Source organism: Equus przewalskii, chromosome 13 (assembly GCF_037783145.1).
Source record: "Equus przewalskii isolate Varuska chromosome 13, EquPr2, whole genome shotgun sequence".
In the NCBI taxonomy this organism is placed as follows: domain Eukaryota; kingdom Metazoa; phylum Chordata; class Mammalia; order Perissodactyla; family Equidae; genus Equus; species Equus przewalskii.
Genome location: NC_091843.1, coordinates 29588461 through 29616114, shown reverse-complemented (window position 1 = coordinate 29616114; position 27654 = coordinate 29588461). Strand labels below are relative to the sequence as shown.

The 27654-nt window shown below is 45.6% G+C and overlaps 1 protein-coding gene across 4 annotated transcripts in view; it reads right to left on the bottom strand.

Annotated features, from left to right (window-relative positions):
* Positions 1-27654, bottom strand: part of DPYSL3 (dihydropyrimidinase like 3) — a 110242-nt gene that overhangs the window by 4509 nt on the left and 78079 nt on the right. For all 4 annotated transcript variants that reach the window (XM_008523191.2, XM_070569294.1, XM_070569293.1 and 1 more), the window contains 11 exons: positions 24298-24482; positions 21621-21785; positions 19416-19477; positions 18450-18530; positions 14602-14670; positions 10725-10845; positions 7005-7161; positions 6198-6339; positions 4411-4581; positions 3023-3202; positions 246-408 (listed from right to left, as the gene is read on the bottom strand). In XM_008523191.2, the coding sequence (XP_008521413.2) occupies positions 246-408; positions 3023-3202; positions 4411-4581; positions 6198-6339; positions 7005-7161; positions 10725-10845; positions 14602-14670; positions 18450-18530; positions 19416-19477; positions 21621-21785; positions 24298-24482 (1496 nt within the window). The remainder of the gene's footprint in view (positions 1-245; positions 409-3022; positions 3203-4410; positions 4582-6197; positions 6340-7004; positions 7162-10724; positions 10846-14601; positions 14671-18449; positions 18531-19415; positions 19478-21620; positions 21786-24297; positions 24483-27654) is intronic.

Below are 27654 nucleotides of genomic sequence, written 5' to 3'. Positions count from 1 at the left end.
CATTTAAACCTAATCTTTAACCTGACTGAGCCTGGGCTTACTTTCTCAACAAGACTCCTCTTTGGTTCTGCAAACTTTCCTGCTTGCCCCAGTAACCTTCTCCCTAAAAGGTGATGTGGCACTGGGCTGGCAAAGGCCTTCCGGGTTTGCTCCCAGGATCACCCATTAGCCCCAGAGCACAGATCTCTCCCTCTCCCGCTCCTTCCTCCCCTCACTAAAGGTCACCATCAGCTTGTCCGACTCACCGGACAGGCTAAATCCCGACTGATGGAGGTTCCTCACGGGAGGGGTCGGCCGCGTGGGAGAGCCCCGGGTGGAGCCGGCAGGTGTGCCCCCCTTGGGCGTGGTGGTCAGGTCAAACACGGGCCCATCATACATGCCCCTCGGGACAGCGTGCAGGTCTGCCATCTGCAGCAGAGAAAGTGCATCACTGGTTATTCCTTCAACAGTTCGAATCTGTTCTAGACAGCACAAACATAACAGTGAATTAGTGTGTGTAGTGGGAACCAGAAAATCAACGTAGTATTATTTTAAGGAAAGGAGAAGTAGTATAAAATAAAGGGGGGTGTTACGATAGGGTGACAATGGAGGTGGTCAGTGAAGGCCTCTCCAAATAGGTGAGCTTTGACCTTAAGGATCAAAGGAGCTCGTTATGGGGCTGGGGCTGAGGGAAGGAGGAGGCTGGGGGATGCAGAGGAGTGGTGTGGATGGCAGCGTTCCCAGCAGAAGAAACCAATGGTGAAATGGTACGGAATGGAAGAACCGCGCTTGTCGGGCTGGAGGAGAGCGGGCGGGAAGGGTGGCAATTTGAGACGAGGTGGCAGGTGCTGGCAGGAATGAGATTCTGTGGGAGCTCGACATTCACGCTCCTCAGCACAGATCAGAGTTGGCAGCCCTTGAAATGAACATCCTGTGGTCTGACCCGCTGACCTCTGGCTGTGGCTGTGAACTTGCCCTGGAGCCAGCCAGCATCACTCAAGTGCATATTCTGTACTGGGCCTGGTGCCAGGCACAGGGGCTCAGGGTCACATGAAACACGGTGCCTCCCCCAAGGGGCTCACAGGCTATTGCACAAATACAGCAAGACCACCTGAGGCAGCGGTAAGGCCAACACACAACCTCCGCATGTTTCTTATCATTGGCCAGAGATGAGGCAATGAGGACATGTTGCCGTGGAGCCTGAGAGTACAGGATGGCTCATGGTAAGACTCCAAGAAGGCGGGCCACAGAGCCTTCCTTCTCTGTTAGTGACTCAGGCGCAGGTGCAGAGGCAAAGCCAATCAAATTTGCGGATGCTAATAATTCAGGTGAGAGGATGACTATCCTCCCCCAAACCCTTGACCAATAACTCTAGATCATCATTTCTTTGGGTTCAGAATCAAAGTCACATTAATGGAAATAAAGAGCCAAAATAAGGGATGTTTGAGTTTCACTCTGTTCTCTATTGGGCCAAAACTGGAGTGTGGAATTTGACTCCATATAACTAACTTTAAAACGATCACTAATAAAGAGATAAGAATAGTGAAGGGATTCAAAGCGTTGTCATAAAATAAAAAGTGAAAGGCCACAGGGATTTTTAGACTAAACCATAGATGACTTTGGAAACACATGGATGCTTTGAGAGATGGGTTTAGCTCATTCTGTGCAGGGGCCAGGAGCAGAACTGAGCTGGTTGGTCGCCTTCAGGAAGGCAGACTTCAGCTCAGCAGAAAGAAGTTCATTCTCACAGGCAGAGCAGGTCGGCTGCCTCAAAGGTGGGGAGGCTTCCTGTGTTGCAAATGTCCATACAGAGGCTGACAACCACTTACTGGGATCACTGGGGGTCTGGGAGTGGGATGGGGCACTTACTTATTGAGTTTCTGTGAGCCTCTCTCCATAGTGTGTAGACGCTGGAGTGTGCACCCATATTCCTGTCCCCAGCCCCCTACCTCATGATCACGACTGAAGACTCATTCTCCCAGCCGCTGGAGGTGTTGGCAGTAGGAAGTTCTCAGCTGAGTCTCTTCCAAGAACTGCCCTCAGCTGAAGATAGCCACCTTGCCCAAGGCCTCGCCCTCTGCCTAGGGGCACCCCACATCCAGTGACTGGTTCGTAGGTTGGGGTGGGGGAGCATGGGAGTGAACACAAGGCCCAGACCCCCTTCAAGGACCAGGCCAGATCCAAATATCCCTGTTATCAGCTGAGGCCTTTGTGGGGGAAAATCTCTCTCTCAGAGTCTGTTTCCCAGGCTCTCTTTCTCACCTTGACTTGCAGGGAGGCCGGGGGCCCTGGGGTGGGTCCAGGCACAGAGGTGGGCATGGCTGCTTCCTCTGGACTGGCCCAAAGTGACTTACAAAGTGAGCCCCACTTCTCCTCTTCTCCCCAGCATCTCCTCCATCCCATGAGCACAGATGACTGTATCCTTTCTAACAACGAGGTCAGGACCCGGGCTCAAATTTCACGACCCCAGGGCTGGGCTAACCCAGCTTTGCAGAGCCCTAACTTTATAGGAAGGTGACCTGGAGACTGATGTGGGGTGGGAGGGGGAACTGAAAAGACTGTTCTGGGCCTCACCCCTAAATCAACAAGGGCTACTCTGTTTGTAATGTGTAGACAGACACACATACACATAGACATAAATATGTATACACAAGTGTGTGTGCATCCATCCATCTATCTGTGAAATCAGGGCCATAAATAAGATTTTACTTGAACCACAGAACTAGCTAAAAGAGTTACAAACATTTGCCATTTATCAGTATATATTTTTTAATGATTTTGAATTACTAAAATTTTAAATTACTTTTTAAAAAAGCATTACAAAAGTGGAGGAAACTCATTTTAAAAAAGCTTCTTTAGCCAGAAAGGTTTCTGAAACCCTCCTTCCTAATACATTAAATCCGTGTGATTGTCCTTCAGGAAGAGACTGTTGCTGTGAATTTCTCTGGGAGGGTCCTGAGCTATAGACCCCTCCCAATCTCATGGTTACTGTCCCTGTGCCTGAATGGGACACAGCCCTTCCTCTCCCCCAGGTGTGTCTTACCTTCCTCCGGGCTTTAATGCGCTTGTAGACATAGTCAGAGAACGGGCTGCAGGGGATGAAACGGCCGGTCCCCTGCGTCACGTGCAGGTTGCCATCTTCCAGCATGATCTTGCCCTGGCAGATGACCACCAGAGGCGCCCCACGCAGCTCCATCCCTTCAAAGATGTTGTACTCTGCAGCCTAGAGACAGGGTGAGGGCAAAGCTGTGGGTGTGGGTGCAGGAGGGAGAAAAAAGGAAGTGGTTCTCCTGGGCTTGGGATCCTGTCTTCAGGGTCACTAGGAACTGATTCGCCAGGTAGGCCAGGAAAAGCTTACAAGGCATATGCAAGCTGCAGTGGGTAGAGGCACCATGAGACAGATACTCGCTAAGTAAAGGCTGGAATTTCCAGCAAAGAGAGGCATCCGTCTTTAGTAAGGTCCTCATGCAGAAGTAACTTTGGTCGCTGGCAGTTTCAGAGAGAACCTGGATAACCAACAGGGATGCTGTACTTGATGGCCTTGTGTTGAATGGGTGAGTAAGTGGGCTACATTGACCCTTAGGTCCCCACTAGCTCGAAATTAAATAATGTGATACGACACAAGGTTTAAGCAAAGGCCATTCCCACCCAAAATGGGATTTCTCCCTACCCTCTTCATTTATTCAACAAGTTCAAGGCATTATTGCAAAGTGATTAAGGACATGAGTTTGGAGTCAGGTCCTCTAGGTTTGAATCCTAGCTTCACCATTTCCTTGCTGTATAACTTATCTTGTCTCTCTGCATCTCCATTTCCTTATCTATAAAATGGGGATGATAATAGTGTCTATCTGTAAAAGACTATGAAGATGCAATGAATTAAAGTGCTTGAAAACTACTTCTACTAACAACTATGAAGCCCCTTTCTGTTAGGCACTGGGCTTTAATTATTATCTTCCACATGGAAGTCCTCATGATGATGTCAGTGCTGGTCACCAGTTTTTTCCTATTCTTTCCCCTCCTATCATTGTACTTCCTGCACCCCTGGAGGAAGGTACGGCCACAGGACTGGCTTTGGCCAACACAGTGGGAGAGGAAATAATGTCACGGGAAAGCTTCCAGAGCCAGTACACCGTTTACCACGTGCTGGCCCCTAGCCTCAGCAATCACGGAACCGTGGATAAAGATGGCACCTCCATCAGCTTCCATCCCTGAGTGACCAGGATGGGCAGAGCCCCTTTGCTGACCCATTTTAGAAATCAGGAGTGAGAAATAAACTGTTGAGGGTTTAAGTCACTGAGAATTTGGGATGGTTTGTTATTGCAACACCTCCTAGTCTGACTACCCCCGCACGCCACATACACACATCTCTGCTGACCAAGTTCCTTGCACACATTCTCCCGTCTGTTCCACTCCCACCAGCTCCAGCCTTACCGACTGGTGGTTCTTGGCAGAGACAATCTTTACAGCATCTGGATCCCAGATCACCAGGTCGCTGTCAGAACCCACAGATATTCTTCCCTTACGGGGATACAGGTTGAAGATCTTGGCAGCATTTGTGCTTGTCACGGCCACAAACTGGTTTTCATCCATTTTTCCTGTGGCCTATTGAAATATAAAAAACAGAAAAATTGTCAATCTAGGGCTTCTGAGCTCAGAGTGGGGTGACCACCAAGGCCAAGAAATGGAGTACAAAGAGGGGATTCTGAGGTAGTGAGGATGGAACTCCATCCAGCAACCTATGGAATCAGCTTGGCCATCATGGTGGCCCGGGCAAAATGGTTAAGTGCACGGCTTAAGATGGAAGTTACTGCTCCTGAAGTTTGCATATGTGCAGACATCTACCTACTTATTTATCCTTTCTAATTCTAAAAAGGATTATAGAGAGTTCATAGTAAAAACAAATGTGACTATGAGTCCATTTTTTTAGACATGTGTTTGTATTTACATGGGCATAGGTCAAATCGGGAAGAACCTCACCCAGAGGATAACAGTGGTCATGGCTGGATTGTGGGATTATCAGTCATTTTTGTTTTCTTTCGTGTGTGCACTTTTCTGTGGTTTCCAAGTATTCCTGATTCAGCATGTATCATGTTGGTAATAAGAATATGTATATTATTTTTTAACAATTCCAGATAGTGCCAACATAAATATATATGTACATTCACAAATACATAATGATGTTAAAAAAAGACAAAATCTATGTAAGAGACAAAAATATTTATACCTTCCCTCTTCTCAAAACAAAAAGCCTGGGTAAGGAAAGAAGAATTTAGTTTAAAATCTAGCTTTGAGGGCCAGCCCTGGTGGCCTAGTGGTTACATTTGGCACAGTCTGCTTTGGCAGCCTGGGTTTGGTTCCTGGGTGCAGACCTACACCACTCATCTGCTAGTGGTCATGCTGTGGCAGTGGCTCACATAAAAAAGAAAATAAAGAGGAAAATCGGCAATGGCTATTAGCTCAGGGCAAACCTTCCTCAGCAAAAAAAAAAATCTAGCTTTGAGCTTCCTGGGAGCCAAGAAGGAAAACTTGGTGGATTACATTGTCCAGACAAACAAGGCATTAGTTTATCTGCATTCTGTTTGGCTCTGAAATGAGTGTCTTTAGGGTTCTTAAAATAAAACAGAGGGAAGTGATCAACTTAATAATGAGTTATTAATTTTACTAAAATCTTAGGGAGAGCCTTCATTTGCATAGCTATTTTTTTGGTCAGCTTCTATGATGCTAACAAGGAAAATAAAGCCAGGCCACTTTGCCAGAAGACGTTGATAGACAATCACTTGTACAGCCTGGATGACCACACAGCAGTGTAGGGCACCCTTGACGAGCAAGACAACTTTAGTCCTAGGCAGAGACGCCACACTTCTCATTTCCAAAGGGCTATAGCCACCCCTTTCAAACGAAGTGATAAAACTCTCCAAACAAACAGAATTTTAATTCCCTATTATTTTAAGTACAGATCATTCGTGCGTCAGATGAAGGATCTGTACATCTCGTACCTAGTCCTTAACAACCCAGGAGGCCCCCTCAGAATCCTAGACCTCAGGATTCATCACTCTAGAAGGTACATTCCCAAACCACCTGAACCACCTGGTTCCAGACACCTCAGCAGGTGTGAGTCCTTGTCTGCACCCCGCCACCCCGAACAGATGGACATGGAGGAGCAGTGGCAGCAAGTCCTGATCTGGCCCTGGCCACCCTCGCATGACCTCCATCCTTACCACGGCCTTGTCCCAGATGACAGACATCCGCTCCTCCACCCCGTTGGTGCCCTCGGGAATGGCTGTGAAGTTGTCCTTCCCGATGGCTTTCTGGGCAGTACTGAAGGTGCAGTGGGCACTTCCAGAGAGCTGCAGGTCCCCACTGGCAGAGGAGAAAAGCTCCATGTGAACGGGAGAGGTGGCTAGAGGCACCTCGGGGGCCGGGAATCGAGTGTCTAGTGTAAGCGTTTGGAGGGCCATGACTTGAGTTTGGGATCCTTCCTCTGCCTCTTGCCAATATGTGAACTTGGGTGAATTTCTTCCCCTCTGTGGGGCTTAGATACCCCATCTGTAAAATGATGGGGTGGGAGCAGATCTCTTGTGTAACACTCCAAGTGAGTGATGGAACTGATCTTCAGAGGCAGCAGCCAACGAGTCTCCTGTCATTTTGGTTAGGTGGTCATCATGACTAGCCATCCAAACTTAGGCAAATGATTTCATCTCTCTGGCTCTCAGTTGCTTAATCTGTAAAATGGTGATGATACTCCCCACTCATAAAGTTGTTATGAGGGACAATAAGATCATGTGTGTAGTGCTCAGCATGCAATACATATTAACTATTACCATTATTAATATGATTACTGTAGTTATTTTTAAAATATGATGGGGAAGAGCCTGTTGTCTCTGCTCAGCACTGCAGGGGAATTCTCAATGTGTTTTCCTCACTGCAGACTCTAGTCTAGCTGATGGATGGGCTGTTCCAGTCCTCATCCCACCGGCCCCGTGATGTTTCCACACAATGCCTGCTGCTTGTCACTCTGCACCAACCTGGCCAGCAAGGAGTTGATGTAGTCAGGAGTTGTCGGGTCGGGACTCAGAGGTGGGGATGTCACAAATGCAGCAGCCTTAGCCCAATTCTTGCTCCAGTAATGGGTTCCATCTGTGCCGAGGCTGGCAGTGATGGGCTCGCCAAAGACCACATTTCCTGGAAGAGGGGGGTAATAGGCACTGGGCTTGCAGAATGTGTGTGCTGCCCTGGGCCCGGCACAGAGAATCACAGCCCCTGAGCCTGCTCCAGGCTGCGGCTCTGGAGTTAGTCAGACCTGGGTTCAAGTCCACGTTCCCAGCTTTTCTAAGCCTCTGCTTTTCTATCTGCTAAATGGGAACAATTTTGTATTCCCTAGATTACAAGCAGCCATTGGTTGCAAGATGCAGCATTAGTTCTCAATTTTTGAGGCAAAGTAAAATTTGAAGCCAAAGAAAAAAATAAATACATTGATTCTAAGATCCATCCTCATTTCAGAAATGTTAAAATGTAGAAAAGATCTGTCCTGGAATTGATGAAAAAAGATGATGTCAATTTCTCAGGCTTGCAAAAATGAAAACATTTGGCATATACAAAGTGTTTGGCACACAGGAGGTGCTCAATAAATGTGATTTCTTTACACCTCCCACTCTTTCCCACTGTAGGGGCCCAAAGCCCTAGATGTGCCCGTTTCACTGGGAACAGCCAGATCCTGCTGTTACAGGGACACACTTTGGTTTTGCAGAGTAAAGTCTACTCCCAGGGATGAGAGGATCCCATGATCTTGTCCATCACGTTTCTTACTCCTTAGCCTAAGGCAAGGAGTGATTTGCTCAAGGACACCCAATAACCTGGGGCCCATCAAAGATGAGGCTAGCTTCTTGGACCCTGTGTCTGGAATTAGGAGCTTACATGCCCAAACCAAGGAGAGAGGAGGAAGGATATTGGGAAACACACCGATGCAAGCTGACCTTCTTAAAGAAGAAAGGATCAGAAGGCAAACGCTGTCTCACAAAAGATGAGTTGGTATCAAGTTTCTCTGTGCCAGAATCTCGAACTAAAGATTCCTGTACAGTCCTGGGCTTCACTAGCTTCGATCCTACATCTTCCACATTCAAGTTTCCCACAAGATTGAAATGTAGGAAGGCTCAATGGCCAGAATTGTAAACAAGTATTGCCTTGCTTCAACTCTAATCAATGGGTTTTGCGTGCCTGGAATTCTGTGTCTGGAAGAATTCTAAATATGCTTCTGATCTCATTCAAAAGGACTCATGATTGATTTGTGATGTCTGCCAGGGGCAAAAGAAGGAAGCAGTGGCAATGATTCACATATGACAACACTGCTCTTTGGGGGGACAGTAAAAAGGATCAATGCTTGACTAATGAGAACTTCAAGGGATCTCCCAAAATATTTACCAAACTAAAGCATACAGGATCACAAAGAAATAAAGAAATGAAAGTCAAGGCAAGCACTCAAATATTATTAGGGGAAATACAACCTTAAAAATGGAAGAGCTCTCTCTTTGGGCTGTCTCTAGATGGGAGACTAGAAAGAGAAAAGATTGCAATTATGCCTGGGTTTGAATACAAGCTCTCCCAGCTGGCAGATCCTGGACAAGATCTCCCAGTTTCCTATTCTGAAAACTAGTGATAATAATGCCAATTTCTCAGGGCTCTTTGAGAATTCTACATAATAGTAAAGACAAAGTATTTATCTCTATGTAGTGCCTACAGTGGGTCCGTGTTAAATCGTAGACTCCTAATATGAATTTTGAACAGCTATGCAGAGTCACTAAAGGGCTCTTCATGATTAGACACGCTGGGGTTTAAATAGTAACCTGGTCAGGAGGGAAGAGCAGACCCTGCTGCCCTCTCTCTTCCTGCTCTGAAAGCTCTTGACTCTTCCCCGAGAAGGACAGGTCATGAGATGTTTACTGCCCTCAATCTCAACAGGCAGTTTTTCATCACTGAAATAATGCCTCCCGTCCACCCTGAGACACAGCTGTACTCGTTCTCCTTGCCAGAGAATCATGAGCCAGATAAGGGTGGGGAATTTTTCTACGTGAAGTTTAAAATAAGACCCAGCATCTAATTGAAACAGGCTGTCCTTGAGAACCCCAGGTCCCCCTGAGAGTGGATCCCAGACAGCAGGTAGCCATCTGCAGCAGGTGTCAGAGGGCGAGTGTGGCAGGTGGTCATGGGGAGAGATGTGGACTTTTCTTTTCTTGTTGGCTTTCTCCAAGAATGGGTAAGGAACAGTGGACTGCTTTCCTGATTCTGGCCCGATGACTCACACCCAGTGGAGCAACCACACAACGTCATGTTGAGACATTTAAAAGCTGAGAGAGAAAACAGCAGGCTTACTGCGAGCAGGGGAAGGCAGGAGGTGCCCCAGAATCTGCCGGCTAGAAAGACTGTCTAGACAATTAGGAAGATTCCCCTCCCACAAGAAAAGGATTGCCTTTGCCAGAAGGCCAGGCAGCTGAATACTCAGCCATCACAGTCAGCTGGGACTATTTTAAGCCTTCCCAGTCACTCACACGTGGAGTTTTACAGATCAGTTGTGAGTTTGGTAAATGAATCACTCATGTTGGGTCTCGCCACCACCAGAACGGCCAGCAGCACACGGCGGTCATGATCGTACAACCAACAGGGCCTACTGAATCCTCTCTCCCAGCCAAGCACAGAGCCCTATGCCTCCAGTTTCTCAGCCACACTCTGTTCACAAGCGAGCCCATCAGGGTGTCACTGAGGACAAGAATGAAAAGCAGAAAAGAAAGCTTTGACATGGGGGGTAACCTTTAGCTAAGCACAGCTGAGTAAATGAAGCCCACGTTAACAATGGATGGAGGAAAGCAGCAGAAATGAGAAGGGAGTGTGGATAGGGTCCCGAGTCATGAAGGCCTTGTTGCTAGACATGCTTGGAGACCCATTCAACCCCTTTTCTACAGTAACTTATCCCAACTTGTGTAGCTTAAGTGGTGGGATTCCATCTTCACAATGCCCTCAACCCTGGCCAATCAATTATACCATTCCCAGAGCAGTAATTGGTTCAGGGATGAGCCCATGACCCAAACCAAGGCAATCACAGTTCTCTTGGGGATTTATCCTCGTGCTATTAGAAAAGATGTACTCTACCTCCTCATCATGCTCCCTACCAAGTGTTGAGGACAATAGGAGCCCCTTGGCATTTATTCTCATCACTGTTCATACTGAAAATAAGGCCAACAGAGAGGAAAGCAAAGCCAAGAAAGGAATAAGAGTGATAGAGCCCTAACATCATTGTTTAAAGCCCTTGATTCAGCCATACCTGAAACATCTTCAACCAATAATTTACTTTTGTTTGTTTGGTCAGTTTGAGTTGGATCTTTGATTTCTGCATCCAATATAATCTTAACTAATATGTTCATTTATACAGCTCAGATGATATGAACTGACAACGAAAAATCAAAGGGAGGAAGAAAGATGCATCAAGTCTTCAAAGAACTGATGTCAGCTATGTCATCTTGGGCAAACCTCTTACCATTCCTGAGCCTCAGTTTACTCATCTGCCAAGTGGGAGCAATCCCAGGATCCTGCCATCCACACAGGATACAGAAAGGATCAAATGGGCTAACATGGATGAGGGGCTTCCCAGAGACCAAGGCAATGAGCAAAGTAGGTACCATTTATAAAGGACAGCCAGGGAGGGAAGGAGCCACATGGTGTGTCAATGGCTCTGAGATCTTGAGAGCACAAATCACCTTTTTTCCTGGCTTGTGAGATGAGGTCGGCCGCACTCTTGCTCATGACCTTCGTGACGTAAAGAGGACAGTTGGTTTGGCTGGCGATGGTGATGGCACGGAACACAGCCTCAGCTTCTAGCTGCAAAAGAAAGTCCCCAGCAGTCAAGAGGAGCCTGAGCCTCTCAGAGGCCACGCCCCTGTGTCCACAAACTGGGAGCGCGGTGCAGCACAGAGGCTAAGAGAGGATCTGGAGTTGGACGCCCTGGACCCGAATCTCAGCTCTACCACTCCCCAGCTGGGACACGTCACTTGGCTTCTCAGTGCCCCCGCCCCTCCCCTGTGATGTGGAGAGCAGGAGAGTGTAGCACAGGGTGGCTGCGTAAACGCAGAGCCTGGCATAGAGTAAGCCCTGCATCAACGTGGCGGGAGTTTCTCCTCAGCCTCTTTTCACTCCAGCGGGCATTTCTTAGACTAATAATTCCCAGGCTTCTCAGGACAAAGACTTCTTTGATTATCAATCTCCTCCATCCCACCCTAACGTAGAGTTCATGTTTTCAAATATGCTAACCAGCCCTGTTGCATTTATTAAGTAAGAAGTAACGAGTTTTCCCTTATTTTATTAACAAAGTTGGGTCTGAGAGCCGGGTCCTTCTCAAATGGCCTGGGGCTGAGTTCTGGTTCTGCCACTTGGAAGCTGGGTGACTTCAGCAGCCTTAGGCAACCTCCCCAAACCTCAGTTTCCTTGTCTGTAAAGTGGGGATAAGGACCTGACACGCATGGCTGTGGTGAGCATTAAAAGAGTTCATCGAAGTAAGGCAGGTAACCCATTCCCGGGACAAGGCAGTGTTCCCTGCAGGCTGGTTATTGGTGTCACCACTGATCACAGCCTCCATCCGGTGTGAGAGCCCGTGTTACCAGCCAAAGCCTGACTTCGTCTAATTTAGCCCAAGGCAGAGACGTTGGCATTTTTCCATTCCATCGGCAACAGTTCTTTTTTGGATGGCTAGCACATTCTGGTTAGACCCTGCAGCCCAACACTTTCAAGAATACCAAAAATAGCTTGCAGATGCCCAGCATTTGTCTAATGCAAACCAGTTACTGCCCGTGGTGGCTGTGGCTCAGCAGACAGACTCTACGGACTTGGCTGGTCCGGCTAGCGTCCCCCGAACTGCACTTTATTCCACATGGATGAGACCCTGGAGGGTCCGGACCACAAGTGAATGCAGTCACCTTGCTGAAGCACCCAGACTTCTGGAGTTCTGCAGTGGCGGTCACTGGCCTCGGGTTCAGCTCTCTGAACAGCATCACTCAAGACAGTATCTGGCTGTGCTCTGAACTGAAGAGGCCTGGCTGGCTCCTCCTCTGCCCGTTCCTCCCTCTTCACACCTACGCTGACTGCTCCGGCCCCCCAGGACCTCAGTCCTGGCCCCTCTGATCTCATTCCCCGGCAGCCCTGCAGGTTTCTCAGCACCTTGACAACATGACTATCTTTGGAAGGTGACATCACCCTCCAACTTCACCCAAAAGGGCTTCCAGGGTTGTCGGGATCTGCAGCTGAGAGGCTTTCTACTAAAAAGGAGACGGGAACAGGGAGGAGGGTGGGGTAGAGGGGTTGAAAAAACAAACCAAGGAACAAAAATAGACTTTGCTCAGAAATCCCCTGGCTGCTGCTGAAGAGCTCTATCTTGCCAGCACATCTCTACAGTGACCAGCATTTAAGAAAAGTTTCACAAACAGTGCTGATCAGCCTGGCCTACTCGCACCGTGTAAACAAACTTCCAACACCATTGACCAGTGGCTTAACCTCTCTGAGCCTCAGATTCTTTATGTAACAAGAACACCGACCCCCTAGAGCACCGGCAAGGATACCTGGGATAATGCAATTAGCAAAGTACAGGGCGTCAGTAAATACTGCATAGAAGGGGCCTGGTATAAAGGAGACAGACTTTTCAGGAATGCTGTGATTATAACCCCAATCACAAATTTTTCTTATCGAGGTATAATTGACATATAACACTACATTAGTTTCAGGCGTACAGCGGAATGATTTGATATCTGTACATATTGCAAAATGATCATCACAACAAGTCTAGTTCACATCTGTCACCACAGTTACAAAATATTATTCTTGTGATAAGAACTTTTAAGATCAACTTTCAAAAATGCAATACTGTATTATTAACTGTAGTCTCCGTGCTGTGCTTTACATCCCCGTGACCTGTTTATTTTATAGCTGGAAGCTTGTACGTTTGACCATCTTCATTCGGTTCCCCAACCCCCAGCCCCTGCCTATGGTAACCACCAATCTGTTCTCTGTATCTATGAGAGCCTGTTTGTTATTTGTTTGTTTTTTAAGATTCCACATATAAGTGAGATCCTGTGGTATTTGTCTTTCTCTGTCTGATTTATTTCACTTAGCATAATGCCCTTAAGGTCCATCCATATTGTTGCAAATGGCAAGATTTCATTCTTTTATACGGTTGAATAATATTCCATATTATATTATATTGTACTATATTATATACGTATATATATATATATATATATATCACATTTTCTTCACCCATTGGTGGACACTTAGGTTGTTTCCATATCTTGGCTCTTGTAAATAATACTGCGGCATACATAGGGCGTGTAGATATCTTTTCAAATGAGTGTTTTCGTTTTCTTGATAAATATCCAGAAGTGGAATTGCTGGTAGTTCTATTTTTAATTATTTGAGGAAGCTCCATATTATTTCCCATAGTGGCAGCACCAGTTTACATTCCCATCAACAGACAAAATTATAAACTATTTCAACTGTCAATAAATTAAGTTTCATGAGACAAAGGAGTTTCTGGGGTACTGACAAAGTTCTGTTTCTCCAGCTGGGTGCTAGTTACACAAGTGTATTCAGTTCGTGAAAATTCATTGTACCTTTATGACAGGAACACTTTTCTCTATGTCTGTTGCATTTTAATTTTCAAAAAGATTCTAGAAGAGCTGGGTGATGGGAAGACAATCATTTCTGGTTCTGACTCCTTCTTCTACCTGTTGGACAGCGTGGGGCTTGGAATGACAACAGGAACAGGGTTCTCTTTGCTGACATGGAGGGCCTTGAATCTGCTCCAGGCGCCAGACCCAGGCTGGTCTCCCAAAGCCAATATGCTCTCAGCCAAATGGGCAGCCAGTTCCCAGCTCTGTACCCTGCGCCAGCAGCTGAACTTGTTGACATCCCAGAGACATGGAATCAGCCACTAGTTACTTTTCTTTCACTCTTCAGCTGCTAAGTACAGCTGCTAATCAGCATTCATTTTACACGTGGGAAACTTCCATACCTGGATGCAATCATCACCTTCCACAAATCAAGAGATATAATGCCTATGAAAAACCCACTCAACCTCCTATCCATATGGCCGATATTCTGCAGGACTCAAAATATATTACGGAATAAGGGAGTAAGTGGAAAGTCTGGAGATTCACACTGATTAAGAAAGGATTTAGATATTGACCACTCCCAGTGGATAACTGAGTACACTCCAACTTGCGATATCTTGAAAGAGATTACGGGTCAGAAGTAAGCATTTCCCTTACATTCTTTTCTAATTTTCTCAGGGGCTCTTGAGTCAGAAGTGGTTTTTGGAAGAAAGGTTCCAATTTTGCTGTCTGGTATTCATAGTCTCCCCACCTTTCAGCGATGTTTGTTCATACCGTGTGTGTGCGTGTGCCCAGGGAAGGTAGGCTGAACGCAAACCCTCCAAATCTAAAACGAGCAGCAGGCCATAAGCGAGGCTGCTGGGGATTGTGATAATGGGAATCACTGGGAAGAAGCTGGTAAAAAAAAAAAAAAGAGGCTCCACTGCTACCTCTTCTCTCTCCCTCCCCTCCTCCTCCCACCCCCATCCCTGCAGCTTACCTCCTCTGGTCTGCTCAGTACATGGCCTTCTGGGCCAGTGATCCCCATTTCCAACATCCGAGTTTGCTCCTAGAATGAAAAGAGAATAGAGAACAGTTTTTTACATGAGCTCAAATGAGGTTTGGAAAAATCATGCTGTATGTTCTAATCTAGAAATGTGTTCAAGGGAAGAAAAAGAATAAAATGTGTACGTTGAACAAATTTGTTAATTCTGTATCTGAAATTGCAAAATAGGGTAGAGTCTTAACTAAAAGGAGAAAAAACATTTAAGGGTGGCTTGCTTTTATTAAAAGGAAGACAGTCTGTTAGAGTATCAGGGTTTTTTTCTACATTATGCATCGTCACACCAGTTCCTTTATTCTTCATTTCTTTCAGATGCAGATACCGCCAAAAGAACACTCCCTTAACTCTGTTTGCTTACTCAATCATGCATTTTAAAACCCATTCATTTAATAAAATGTACTGAGTATCCACTTCATGCCAGGCTCTAGGTCAAGTACTTGAACAAAGGCAACAGGGCCCCTGACTTCAACGGGGCCTGCGGTTTAGTGATACATTTCCCAAAGTCTGGTCCACCCACCACCTACAACAGAATCACCTGGGCTGCTTTTGCAGCCGTGCAGATGTCCGGCCCCCTCCAGGCCTACCAAGTCAGAAAATGTGAGGTTAAAGCCTAAGAATTTGCATTTTAATAAGCTCCTCAGGCTTTTTTATGCTTTAAATTTATGACTTAAATAAGTGAATTCAGAATTTAACCAGACAATATAATGCCTCTAAACAGCATTACCTGAGTTAGCCTTTTGGTTAAATTCTATTTAATTACATCATAGACATGGCAGAACTGCCTACTCCTGGCTGACAGCTAAATTCCTCAGACCTCAGGCCAGCTTTCTGGAAGAAGCAGGTGGCTGGGCAGTGAACACACATGTGGGTTAATTGGAACTGGCACAAATCCTAAGCCACCATATCTACAGTTTTGCTGGCATTCACTCTCAAATGACGAAGGCCAGTTCCCATGAACCTCTGCACCAGTGATACGAGAGATGAAGGAGAGTGAACTGAACAGAACCTTGTCTCACTTCGAAACCATGAGATGTTTAGAAAGGAAGGGATTCCTTCCACCTGGAAAAGAACTATTTTTTATTGTTTTTTGTTTTTAATAATGTAACTTTTTTAAAGAGGAGTAGGAAGAAAGATGCATTTACTATAAGCAACCACGAGAAGTAAAGCGGTCCTTGTCTCCAGCTTTATAGAATTCAGACCGAAGTCAGAGGGTGATTTTTCCAGCAAAGTACCTCCACTTTTCATTCTTACTGTTCCGTTTATGGAAACTTGGACTGAATAAATTTCTTTCAAACTCTAGTGAGCTTCCACTCTGAATCGCCTCCTGACGTCACACAAGGGTTGAGCTGGCCAAATAAAGCATCTTCTGTCTTCTATGACACTGTCACTTCTATCTTGTTAAGAGTGCTAGGACAATACACAGGAGGAAGCTCGCTCGAGCAGTGGTTTCCAAGCACATTCGAATCGCCAGGGGACCTTTTCAAAATACATTTGCCTGAACCCTACTTCTGACCTCCTGACTCAGAATCTCCACAACCAGGAGAATCCCGGGAATGGTTCTCTAAGCTCCACAGGTGATTCTAATGCATTGCTCATGCTGGGAAGTCCTGTTCTAAAAGCCACGGTGTCCCTACAGCTGGAAGATTAAGAGTGTCACGTAAAGACCCATCGATGCCACCTTACATGAATGGGGGAGCAGTGGGCAGTTTGAGGCACTCATCCTGCTGTTTGGTCATGGCACAATTTTGTTTGCTCCACGAGGAAAGGAACCCTGTCTTTTTCATCTTCCCTCTCCAAAGCTTGGCACATAGCAGGCGCTCAATAAATATTTGTTAGATGAATGGCTAAAGACGCTGTACTCTCAGACTGTCCTGCCAGCTTGAAACTTTTGAAAATTTCCCTTGTGGGTACCCATAGGAAGTATTTCTTCTTGCTCTTTAGTCCCTTTTGCATAAAGTGGAGTGAGAAACTGAGTACAGCAGCTGCCTTCATTTAGACAATGTGATCAAATCTTTCACCTCAAGCTGAATTTAACAAACACACACAAGAAATTCATCCAAATGGAAAAAATGCCCTTATTCTTTTCCTGACTGAGAACAGATCTTCCCAAGGAAGGGAAGGGTGGAGGTGGGGGGAAACCAGGGAAACTTCTGTGCTAAGGAGCCACAAGAGGAAGCTAGAAAAGGGGCCCATTTGCCTCCACAGGGATCAGAATGAAGAAGGAGGTTTCGTTTTTAGGGCATCTGGAGGGAGGGCTGGGACCTCTGGCTGCTGCACTGAAAATCTGGAGAAAGGGGAGGAGTGACAGCTCTGACACCACCAGGAGGCCTCCCATGGGAGCAAGGCATTTGGACCCTCTTTGGAAAATGATTTCATTATATCTGGGTGTGTGGGGGACTTGGGAGAAGGCTGTCAGGGGCCTGACTAATTAACCTCTTTGGTCATAAGCAAGAAGAAACTGCACACTTAGCTTCCCTCCCCCAGTAGCGAGATAATGTTCAGAGTCTGCAATTCTAACAGCTGGAGCCCTGCACGGCTGGGGCGCTGCCTCTCCGGGAGGCCTGCAGCTAGATTGATGGAGCAAGGGGCCTTTGATGCACCATCTCTGGGCAAAGATGCCTACCAAGGCACATCACATTAGGGGTTAAGAGTTTGTTCTCCTAGGTGTTGGCTGTGATCCTTGGGCTGGTGACCTAATCCTTCTGAGCCTCAAAGTTCTCATCTACAAAACAGGGAGGGTGGTAGCCATCTTTAAAGGGTTGGGTGAAGATCAAATGAGAACATACACTTACAGTCCTGGTACACAGCAGGAGGTGCTCACCAAATTACCTACTGTTAGAGGCTCACAGGCCTGAGATGAACATCGGCCTCAGCATTGTTCCCACACCCCTGCTGATCACACTCATCAAGTCCTGGACAACTTCTAAAATGAAGACACAGCCCAGCACTTGGGAGGTATGGATGCATCTGTTTTGGCTCACCTCTACAGCCTAGTGCCTGGCACAGAGTGCTCAGGAAATACTCTTTGAAAGAATGAATAATGAGTTCTTGTTGTTAATGTTATCAAATGGACTAAGAGAGCTCACACTCGTTTCTGGCTGCCTCCTCCTAGCGGAAGCCAATCATGAACATTTCTGAGATAAACAAAACTCTAGCTAAGACACATCTGTGCATCTAGCCCATTAGGCAACCCAGGAGATAGAGAGAGAAGTGCTGTCTGCTTCCTTACAGATGCTCACTTTGGGCCTTGGGGCCTCACTTTCATCACTCTTTCCTCAAGTTTCTCAATATGATTTCGAGGAAACCAGTGGGACGTCTGATCCCCACAAGACCTAAATTCTTTATTATCTAAGGCCGTGAGTTCCGCAGTCCTGGATCAGATGTCTAGCTTCCGAGAAATGCTGCCTTAGGGTTTTTCTTCAGGACAGAGAATGTCACAAAGCTTACAGTCATTTTCAAAACAGCATCAGCAATGCTCTCTCACTCAAGGGCCCTATTTGAAAACCTCCTCTTCCAGGATGCCTTTTCCGATTCTCCAGAATGGTCAGACTTCTCTCTGTTTTACAGCACCTTCCCCTCTCCACCTCACTTGTCTACATTTCCCCCTTTCTTTCCTCCTCCTAGACTGTGAAGCCCTTAGGGCAGGTTCTGTTTTTAGCAGAGTAGTTATGAGGGGGTCTTGCATATATTGGGAGCTCAAGCAACAGTGAAGAAATGAGGAAGCAAATGGAATGCCACCCCGAGCGCAGGCAGAAAGCGCACTTCAGGTAGCTGCAGTGTGTTACCTGGGCAATGATATCCCCATTCTCAGCATGAACTTGAGCAATGGCTCCCAGCTCTCCCAGACAGGTGAAGATCTCATAGAGCTGAAACAGAAATGAGTCTTTGTCACCTTCACAAGCCACTTTTAGCAAGCTCACATAAGGGCCAATTACTAGAGCCAGAGCTAAAACGAATGGGATAAACCAGAGAAAATAAGTGACCAGGGCAGAAATATACAGACTAAAACAGGCACACCAAAAGAGGAGCACTAATCCCAGGGCACTGCAGGAAGCTGTCTCTATAAAGAACTCATCGTGTCTCCGAGGCAGAGAGGGCAAATATGGAACAAAGTGCTACCAACTCCTCTACTCTGCCTCCCACACACACATTTTAAGTGGAATTATGTCCCACTGAGCTGAGATAGAGTTTCAGAATCCTTCTCAACAAATGTTCCCCAAAGCCACCACAGCCTGGCCAGAAGCTAACACAAAAGCTTGAAACCTCATCTCTTAACCTGCCTTCATCTCCTCACCAGAAGGTATGGGAATTCATTTCTGTATTTCCTCTGAAAACTTGAGATTTGTCTTAAACAAACACATCCCATGAATTTCTTAGGGAGAAAGGTGGAGGCAAGCTGGTACGATTACCCCAAACAGCAGAGGGCCCTCCTCAATCCTGCAAGGCTGAGCACCTCACGCCTTCACTGAGCTCACGAAGGGTTTGGGGGTCATTTGGTAAATGGAGATTCAGGCATGCCCTTCCTCTGGTCCTTTTGAGAAAGCCGCTGCCAGTGGGAATCCTAATTCCCTGTCTGCCTTGCCATGGGCACCCTGCCCATTACCTTATTTAAAGTGCAAGGGCTTCAAGAAGCACTCTTGCCCAGTGGTCTCCCACAGTGACCACAGTGACTCATGTTCAAAGAGCCAAGGTCATCGGCAACAACAGGAAACCATCCCGATACCCCAAACCACACAGCAATGGGTTGTTACCTCCGTGTTGGACACTTGATACAAATCCTTATAGGCCATGTAAACCATGAAGGAGTTAACCCCTGCAAGAGAGGGAAGGGAGGGAAACGGGAAAAAGACAACATTATCACCACCACTCTCCATCCTTTCCTCCCCCTTCTATCGCCCATGGGGCCCAAGTGCATCACAAGCTCCCGTCCAATAGAAAGCAGATGCCTCTCATTCTCCAAGAGTATTTGTCTACTTCCTCCTCTACCCCGTAAAATCAACAATTCCTATGATGTCATAGCAGAATGCTCTCTTCTTCTGTGCCTCTTTCTTGCCTCCCCTCTCCATGATTCCCCAGCCCAGAGGGTCAAGAATTTTCGAGATTGCTCAAGGAGGTATATATCATCGAGAATCACTGTAGCACAGTAGTTGTATTCACACACTGGGAGTTGCACCACATTCTAGTTCAGTGAGCTTGGAATATCTAACCTCTTGAGCCTTGGTTTCCCCATCTGTAAGATGGAAAAATAACAATACCCTGCTTCATAAGGTAGTTGGAAACGTTAAATGAGATAACACACGCAGAGCTCTCAGCAGCACATATTTGGTCTCCACCAACGCATCTCCCGGGATCAGCTTATTTCGCTATTCAATGAATGCTTGCTCTACACTAGGCCAGTGCAGGGTGCTGGATCTGAGAGGAGAACTAAGGTAGAGATCCGTCCTTGGGGAACGAACAGAGCTAATGGGCGGAAGTCAAGTTTCACCTTGTGCTTAAATATCTAAGTCATAAGGGTTATAAAGAGACAGCCATTTAATTTTGCACCCAAAATAAACCATTAATATAGTAATTTACAGAAATAGGTGGGACTGGGGAACAGAGAGTCATTTTGAGGAAAGGAGGCCAATTTTGGTCTCCAACCATCAGGGCCATCTCAGCCCACAGGGTTCCAGGCCAAAAGTGGGCTGTAATTTGAGAAGCTCCCTCCCCAAAGTGGTTCAGCTCAGGGCAGTTTTTCCCAACACCACCCTTCCCACACGCCTGTGTCACCCACGGAATGACCCAGGCCCTTTGGGAAGGAAGTAGGTGTTAAAGCCGTTCAATTTCCTACCCCAGTTGAGATACCCAGTGTGAAAGGACACACAAGAAAAAAGGGGGAGGGGATGATCTCACACTTCATATCAGGAAGATCTGGGCAGAGCTTGTGGGGTGAGGACAGGCATGGAGAGGAAAACTCTTCTTCTAAGAGGTCATCCTCTCCCCTCCCACCCAGCGCACACTCTCTCCCACGGCACTCCTGGCATTTGCATCGAGACTGCTCATTGATAACAGTATTATAAAAATCAGTATTATAATAATTAGTATTATTAGTATTAGTACTAGTATTATAGTCCCAGTACTATTATAATATAATTAGTCATATAATATTACTATTATAGTAATATTCTGCATCCTGGGGCGTTTATCCTGTTGCTCTTCACTGGCCTGCTTCTTTTTGCCTTGGATGCTTGGCAGAGGCCATTCTTTATATTTCCCTAAGTCCCCAGGCCGCCTCAGGATGCTGAGCACATGGCATGTCTGTGTGCACATCTTGGAGGTGGTGCGCACATGTAAAATATCTGACAATCAAAACACAGAAGTAGAGACAGAAGACTCTAAGAAGACAATGGAAACTTACATCATGCACTCACTGACAGGACACACACAACGAACATGTTTTCATGCTCTGGGCTCCTAGCTTGAGTACAAACACATCTTTGCTCCTTTTCTGAGGATGCCATTGTTACATAATAGCAATGGTTTGATCTTTGGAGTAAAAATGATAGAGGTTAAAAATTCCTAACCTAATATTCACCAGCCGTGTGACCGTATGTAAGATGTTAACCTCTCCTGACCTGCGTTTCTTCCTCTGTAAGATGGACAGTATTGCAAGGAGGTGAAGAGCATGGACTTTGGTAGATCTACTGATTACTAGCTCTATGATCCTGGGCTACTTATTCTGAGCCTCAGGGTCTCCATGTGCAAAGCAAAGACAATCATCCCTATCTCATGAGGCCGCTGTCAGGGGTAAGTAAGATGGTATAAATAAAGAGACGGTGTCTGGAACACAGTGGGACCCCCACATCCAGCACTCATGCTCAAGCTTCCAGGCTCCAGCAAGGAGAAGTGACTCAAATGAGCGGATGGTGTGGGAAGGACAGGCAAGGGAGAAGGGAAGAGGGTGAGTGTGGGCCCACCTTTGTCCTTGATGAGGCTCTGCACCTCCTGCTTGACGCTGTCATTCCAGTGGGTGACGTCCACGTGCAAGGCGTAGTCACAGCAGCTCTTGCCATCGGCCCACTCCCGCCACTTCTCATAGGCCTCCGTCAGGCTGGACTCAGGCTCGGGCACCACGTGGTCAACTGAACGACAGAGGCCCCAGATGGGGGACTTACCGACACAGCCTTTGTTCCCCTCTGTGCGGGTCTGCTCCTGCTTTCTTAGTTGTGACTGCAAAGTCTCTATTTGCTGACATGGAATTAACTTTAGAAAGCGCTCCCTGGTGGTTTCAAGGTGGCTGATGATTTAACTGTCACTTAGCTATGTGACCTTGGGCAAATTACTAGCTTCTCTAAACCTCAGTTTTCTTGCCCTTAAAATGGGAAGGAAGTGGTGTGGGAGACAGGGTGTAACAGTACCTTCCTTCTAAGTTGGTAAAAGATTAAATGGGAAAATGCACGGCAAGTGCTTCACCTGATCCTGGCACACAGGTAAGTGCTCAGCTAACGTTAGCTGTCAACGAGTGCCTACTATTTGCCATTATTACCAGGACTGTGGGGAGTCATTGCTGGGGGTAAAGGTAGGATTCCCTTTTGTGGGCAGAAGGTGAGGTTTTAAAGTCATGAGAGGGCACAAGAGAGTGACATCCTTGTGCTTATTGTCATAGGAAAGAGCTGAGTATTGGTTAAGGGAACCTAACACTAGGCTCACAGATCTTATTTCCATGTAAACTTTTTGTCAAGAATATGGTTTCTTTGAGGCCCAAACCTACCCTTGCAGTACCTGCAACTGTGGGTAATATTATTAAAAATAATAACATTTACACAGATAACAATAGTGACGATGAAGCAAAAGTTACACTCTTACAGTTCCCCTGGGCAGTTGAGGGAAAGTGTGAATTGGCACAACTTCCCTAAGAAGAATTTTGAAACAGATATCAAAAACCTTGATGTTTTTCACACCTTTACTCAATAATTATTCCCGTGCCTAAGAATTATTCCTAAGGAAATAAACATGGCTGTATGCTAAATTTGAGTTCTAAAGATGTTTACCACTGCAAACATTATATATTTATGTAAGCAAGAAACTGGAAATAAAACCTTTAGCAATAGAGAAGTTTGTTTAAATAAATAAATTGTGCTAACTTCATAAAATGGACATTAGGCACCCATTTTAAATGTGATAAAATAAAAACAAATGAATGGGAAAACATTCATGACATATTATTTGGTGAAAATGGTAGGCTAAAACAGTATGTCTATTATGATCCTGTTTTTGTTAAACAGGGAAAAAAAATAGCCAAATTATATATAACAGCGATGTGGGATTTATGGGTTTTTCTTTTCTTTTTGCATATCTAGGATTTTAAAATTATCTACGAAGGACATGTACACTTTTATGGTTCTTTGTACGCTTTTTTCTCTTGTCACCTCGAACTGTGACTTTCCTCCTGCTCCTTCCCGAATGCAGAGATCAAGCATAATACACATGTCCAGGATGCTGAACTGGTCCAAATCCTTGCCTAGACGGCAGAAAGCCAGGCCAAGAGCAGTCATTTCCTCTGCCTTCTATCACAGGCAGCCCAAGTGCACTTATCGGAAAACAAACGCAGGGAGCTACATTACTGATGCTTGGACCCACACCAGAGCCTTTGTGGGCAAGCAGCTGCTGAGAAGTCAGCTGGCTTCCTCCCTTCGGCTGGAGAAAAGCTTTGCTCTCCCTGAATTGCACCTTTTATGGCCTTGATGCAATTTTCCTGGGCGTCCACACCCAACTAGCTGAAGCTGAACCCTGCTAATGCTCCCATCAAACAGAAGCAAAAGACAGTGAATAATTCTCCAGCTCAGGCTGTTCTGTGTTCTTGGGTGGATGCATACGGTGTTAACATAAACAGGGCTCTTGCTGATCAAGTTTGGGAACATTATTGGGATGGGACCCAATTCGTCAGGATTCCTTTGGGACAGGAAGGATTGCCCTGGAACGCTATCCATTCGGTAATCCAGTGGCATGCAAATCCCTAGGTTTCTTTGGAATTGCAATAATTACCAGTAAAAAAACAAAACAAAACAAGGGAAACCACCCCCACAGCTTGCCTAATCTTAAAGATAGGAATTGGTCAAAATACAGTGCAGACCAGATAACACTAAATGCCACTGCAGTCTACCAGTTTCTCAACAACTGCACGTCTCCATTACCATTCTCTCTGGGATGCTCTTAGCCTCATTTGCACTATTCTGCCTGTACTCTCTGCCTACTTCCACCTCAGACCCCAGCTGAAAGTGCTGAAATAACTTTGTGCCCACTATTTACAACTTTGAAGTCCACTTTCCCCAGTGACTGGCCCAGAGATGATAATTGCTGACTCCCCACCCAAGGCACACCCAGCCCCTGCTCTAAGGCAGACAAGAGAGGACAGCTGTTTTCATGGTCATGAGCTTCATCCGTCTCCTCTCTGCAGTTAAGTTACAGGGAGCTGCCAATGTCCTCACTAAACCTGCTTTTCTCAGGTCCCATCAGGCAGAAAGTCTATAAATTGAATTGAGGGAAGTGTACAAGTTACCATCAGAGAGCACTGTGATTAAGACATTAGTTAAATACTTGCTTCTAGGGACCACTTACACACTTTACATGTGCGTATAAAGTCAGGGGACTTACTGATCATGGTGGTGCCCCCCGCTAAGGCAGCCTTTGTCCCTTGGAAGAAGTCATCCACTGTGGTCATTCCCTTGTATGGCATCTGGAAGTGAGTGTGGACATCGATGCCTCCAGGGATCACCATCTTCCCATTGGCCTCGACGGTCTTCACTCCTCCAGGGACAATCAGATTGTCTCCAATTTGCCTGGTGAGACAGCAAAACAACTGGCAATTTAAAAGAACAACTTCCAAGAAGAACATAGTATTATAAGGATTCTAAACATTGTAACTTATATTTATCTAAGTCGTCTCTGCAAGTGATTTACAAGCTTAGCAATCTAGAAACAAATAAAGATAAGTACACATAGCGAAAACTTTTACAGACACAGAACAATCCAATATGCTGTTTGGTAGGACCACGTATCTGGCTTAATACTGTAACCCCAGTGGTTTGACAGAGTCTAGAATATAGGGTGTGTAATAAATATTTTTTTAAAAGTAAGTGTTTTTGTTATTCCTTTCGTTTTGTTCTTTATTTAAGGGTGAGAAATAACATTTGGAGAAGGATCAAGAGTGTAAAATAATGAATCTTTAGGAGAGACTGGAGGAAGTAGTGAATCATTTAAAGAACAGATGTGTGAGCTTAGCTATCCTCTAAGTGGGTTCACCTGTAGTCCTAACAAAAGGCATCTGTCTGGGTCATTTCACACCTCAGGCTTCACTCGAAATTCCACTCTTCCCTGATTAATTTCTCTGTCAGTCACAGCTGAAGGCAGACTCACAAAAGGGAAGTTAAAGATGCAGATGCCCTGGGCATCAGCTGCTTTTGTGCAGTCAGCATCTCAGTAGAAGCTTCAAACCAAGGAAGGTAATTATGACAACCTCCTCCAGACACAGCTTCCCCGAGGAAGGTTCAGAACATCCCAGGGAGGAAGAGCGGGGGGACTCAGGCAGGGAGAAAGGCGGTGAGTATCCCAGAGGCACACTACACAAAGCAAGCGACAAATACAACTACTCCTGGCACAATGTTACCTCACAGACCATCCCATGTTGCTTGGCTTACATCTGATTTCACATCCTCAGTTTAAATGGCCAGTTAAACTTATCCAATGTGAATTCCAGGTAGACCTATGACTCATAAGCCTCTCGGTGATCATCACACATCTCCTGCCTTGGGGATGCAAGTACCCCACAGCCAGTAGCATGAATACTTTCTCCTTTTGTTCACAGCCAACCAAGAAGGACACTCTCTTAGGGCAGTAAGAAGTCTACACTGGCCTGCCAAAATTCATGTTCTACAACTAAAGCCAAGTATTCCTGACATCTCCAAGAGGGCAATTTCACCACAGCACCACTGGGCCATTCCAGAGCCACCACAATTCAAAACACACCGTGGAAAAAATGCAGCCTCTGGATTGTCACTCCACTCTCATCCAGATCCTGGCCAGCCGTGCTCTCATCTTTCTCCTTCACTGATTTTCCTGTGAGGGAAATTGAGAACCACTGGCATGAAGAACTGCCTGGTCTGTGTGTGTGTATGTATGTTATGTTCCCACCATTTTGACAACTCATATAAGACCGAGTCTGAAACAGAAATGCCTTCCCCCTTTTTCTCCACTGAACCAATCAAGGTCACATTAATCTTTGAAGGCTCACCTTCTATCTCCCCTCTTTGGTCAAGTTTCTACTGACAGCCAGGCCTAAAAACGACGAGTGTCGCTCTGCCCTGGATATGGGCTATGTGGATTCACCATCTTGGCTCTGCTAGTTACCAGCTTTATGACTTTGGCCAAGTTACTTAACCTCACCATGTTTCAATTCCTCCATCTGTAAAATGTAATAAAAATGCCTCCTCCATAGGTTTCTTGTGTAGATTAAATGGTAATATGTGTTAAGCTCACAGAACACTGTTAGGCACATAAGAATTCAACAAATATCAGCTATTATAATTAACAACCATTCTAATCCCATATAGGCCTCTCCTTCCTGTTTCTCATGTCTTCTACTAATTTAATACTTGATATTTATATTATCTGGTAATATTATGTCCTTTGCATATATATAGATATCTCAGTTCCCCTAAAAGACTGTAAGATCCCTGGGGGGAGAGAGCATGATAATTTGGGTCCCAATAATATCTACCAAGCATGTGACATAGCATGTATCCAGTGGCTAGACTACTGCCTTGCACATAGCAGGCACTCCACAAATACTCACAGACAGGCAAAAAAATGCTGTAACAATTGGAGGAAACTATCTCTGTTTTTATGCTCTGTGAGTTAAGAATGTTTCTGGAGATACATAAAATTTCAGGATTGGATGAGGATTGTGTTTATCCGCTCTCTCTCCACCACCAACACACACATCTGATGGTTAAATTCTTTCTATAACATGCTTCCAGTCTCTTCCAACAGAGATGGCAAAAAGAATTCATTTTACATATTCAACTCTGGTAGTAGATGCCTGAATCACTGTGTGAAGATGGTTCCTGAGCCTGTAGTTAAGGCTCAACCGCAAAAAGTACTGTGATCAACTAGTGATGCCTGACATGAGCTCTGAAAAGAGGGAGAAGCATTAGGTACTAAATTTTTTTCCATCTCTAAAAATCTCTAAATGAGGGAACTCGCTACCTCCGAAGAGAGTCGACTATACACAATAATTTCGTAGCAAGGGAAAAATATAAAATCACTTGTGGCTTATATTTTGAAGAAATTATTGTTTCACATTGGTTAGCTTGCCTAGTGTTTCCATTTTTCCGACTTGTAATATGAAAAAGCATGTATGTAAATTGGCAAGGCAAGTAAACACGAATATCTTCATTCTTGCATTTGTTCTTTCATTCATTCATTCAACGTATTTGACTAATATATTGGCAAGTTATTTACTTTCTCTGATCTTCCTTCTCCTTATCTGAGAAGAAGGTAATAACAGTACTTATTTCATAGGATGGCCGGCAGGTTAAATGAGATGAGGCATGTAAAACATTTAACACAGTGCCTGGTACCTCCTACATACTCAGGGCAAGGTAGCTCTTATCAACGTCCTTCTGTACTAAGTACTGGGTTAAGTGCTGGGGATATGGAGATGGACAAGATATGGTCCTTGCTCTCAAGGGGGCCTATCAGTGTCAGAATTGCTGTGATTGACAAAAGCACATGGTGTTTTGAAAGGTCATAGGAGGGGAAGCTAGCCTAGATTTGGGGGCTGGTAAGCAATGTCTACCTACACAAAGTTAGATCTAAGGCAAGTCTTCAAAGATAAGTAAGAGATGTCCTATCACCAGAATCTTAAACTAGCCAACGAAGTTGAATAATATAAAAATAAAACTGAACAAAGCCAGAGATGGCTAATAGGATGGGTTGTATAAACCTGTCTTA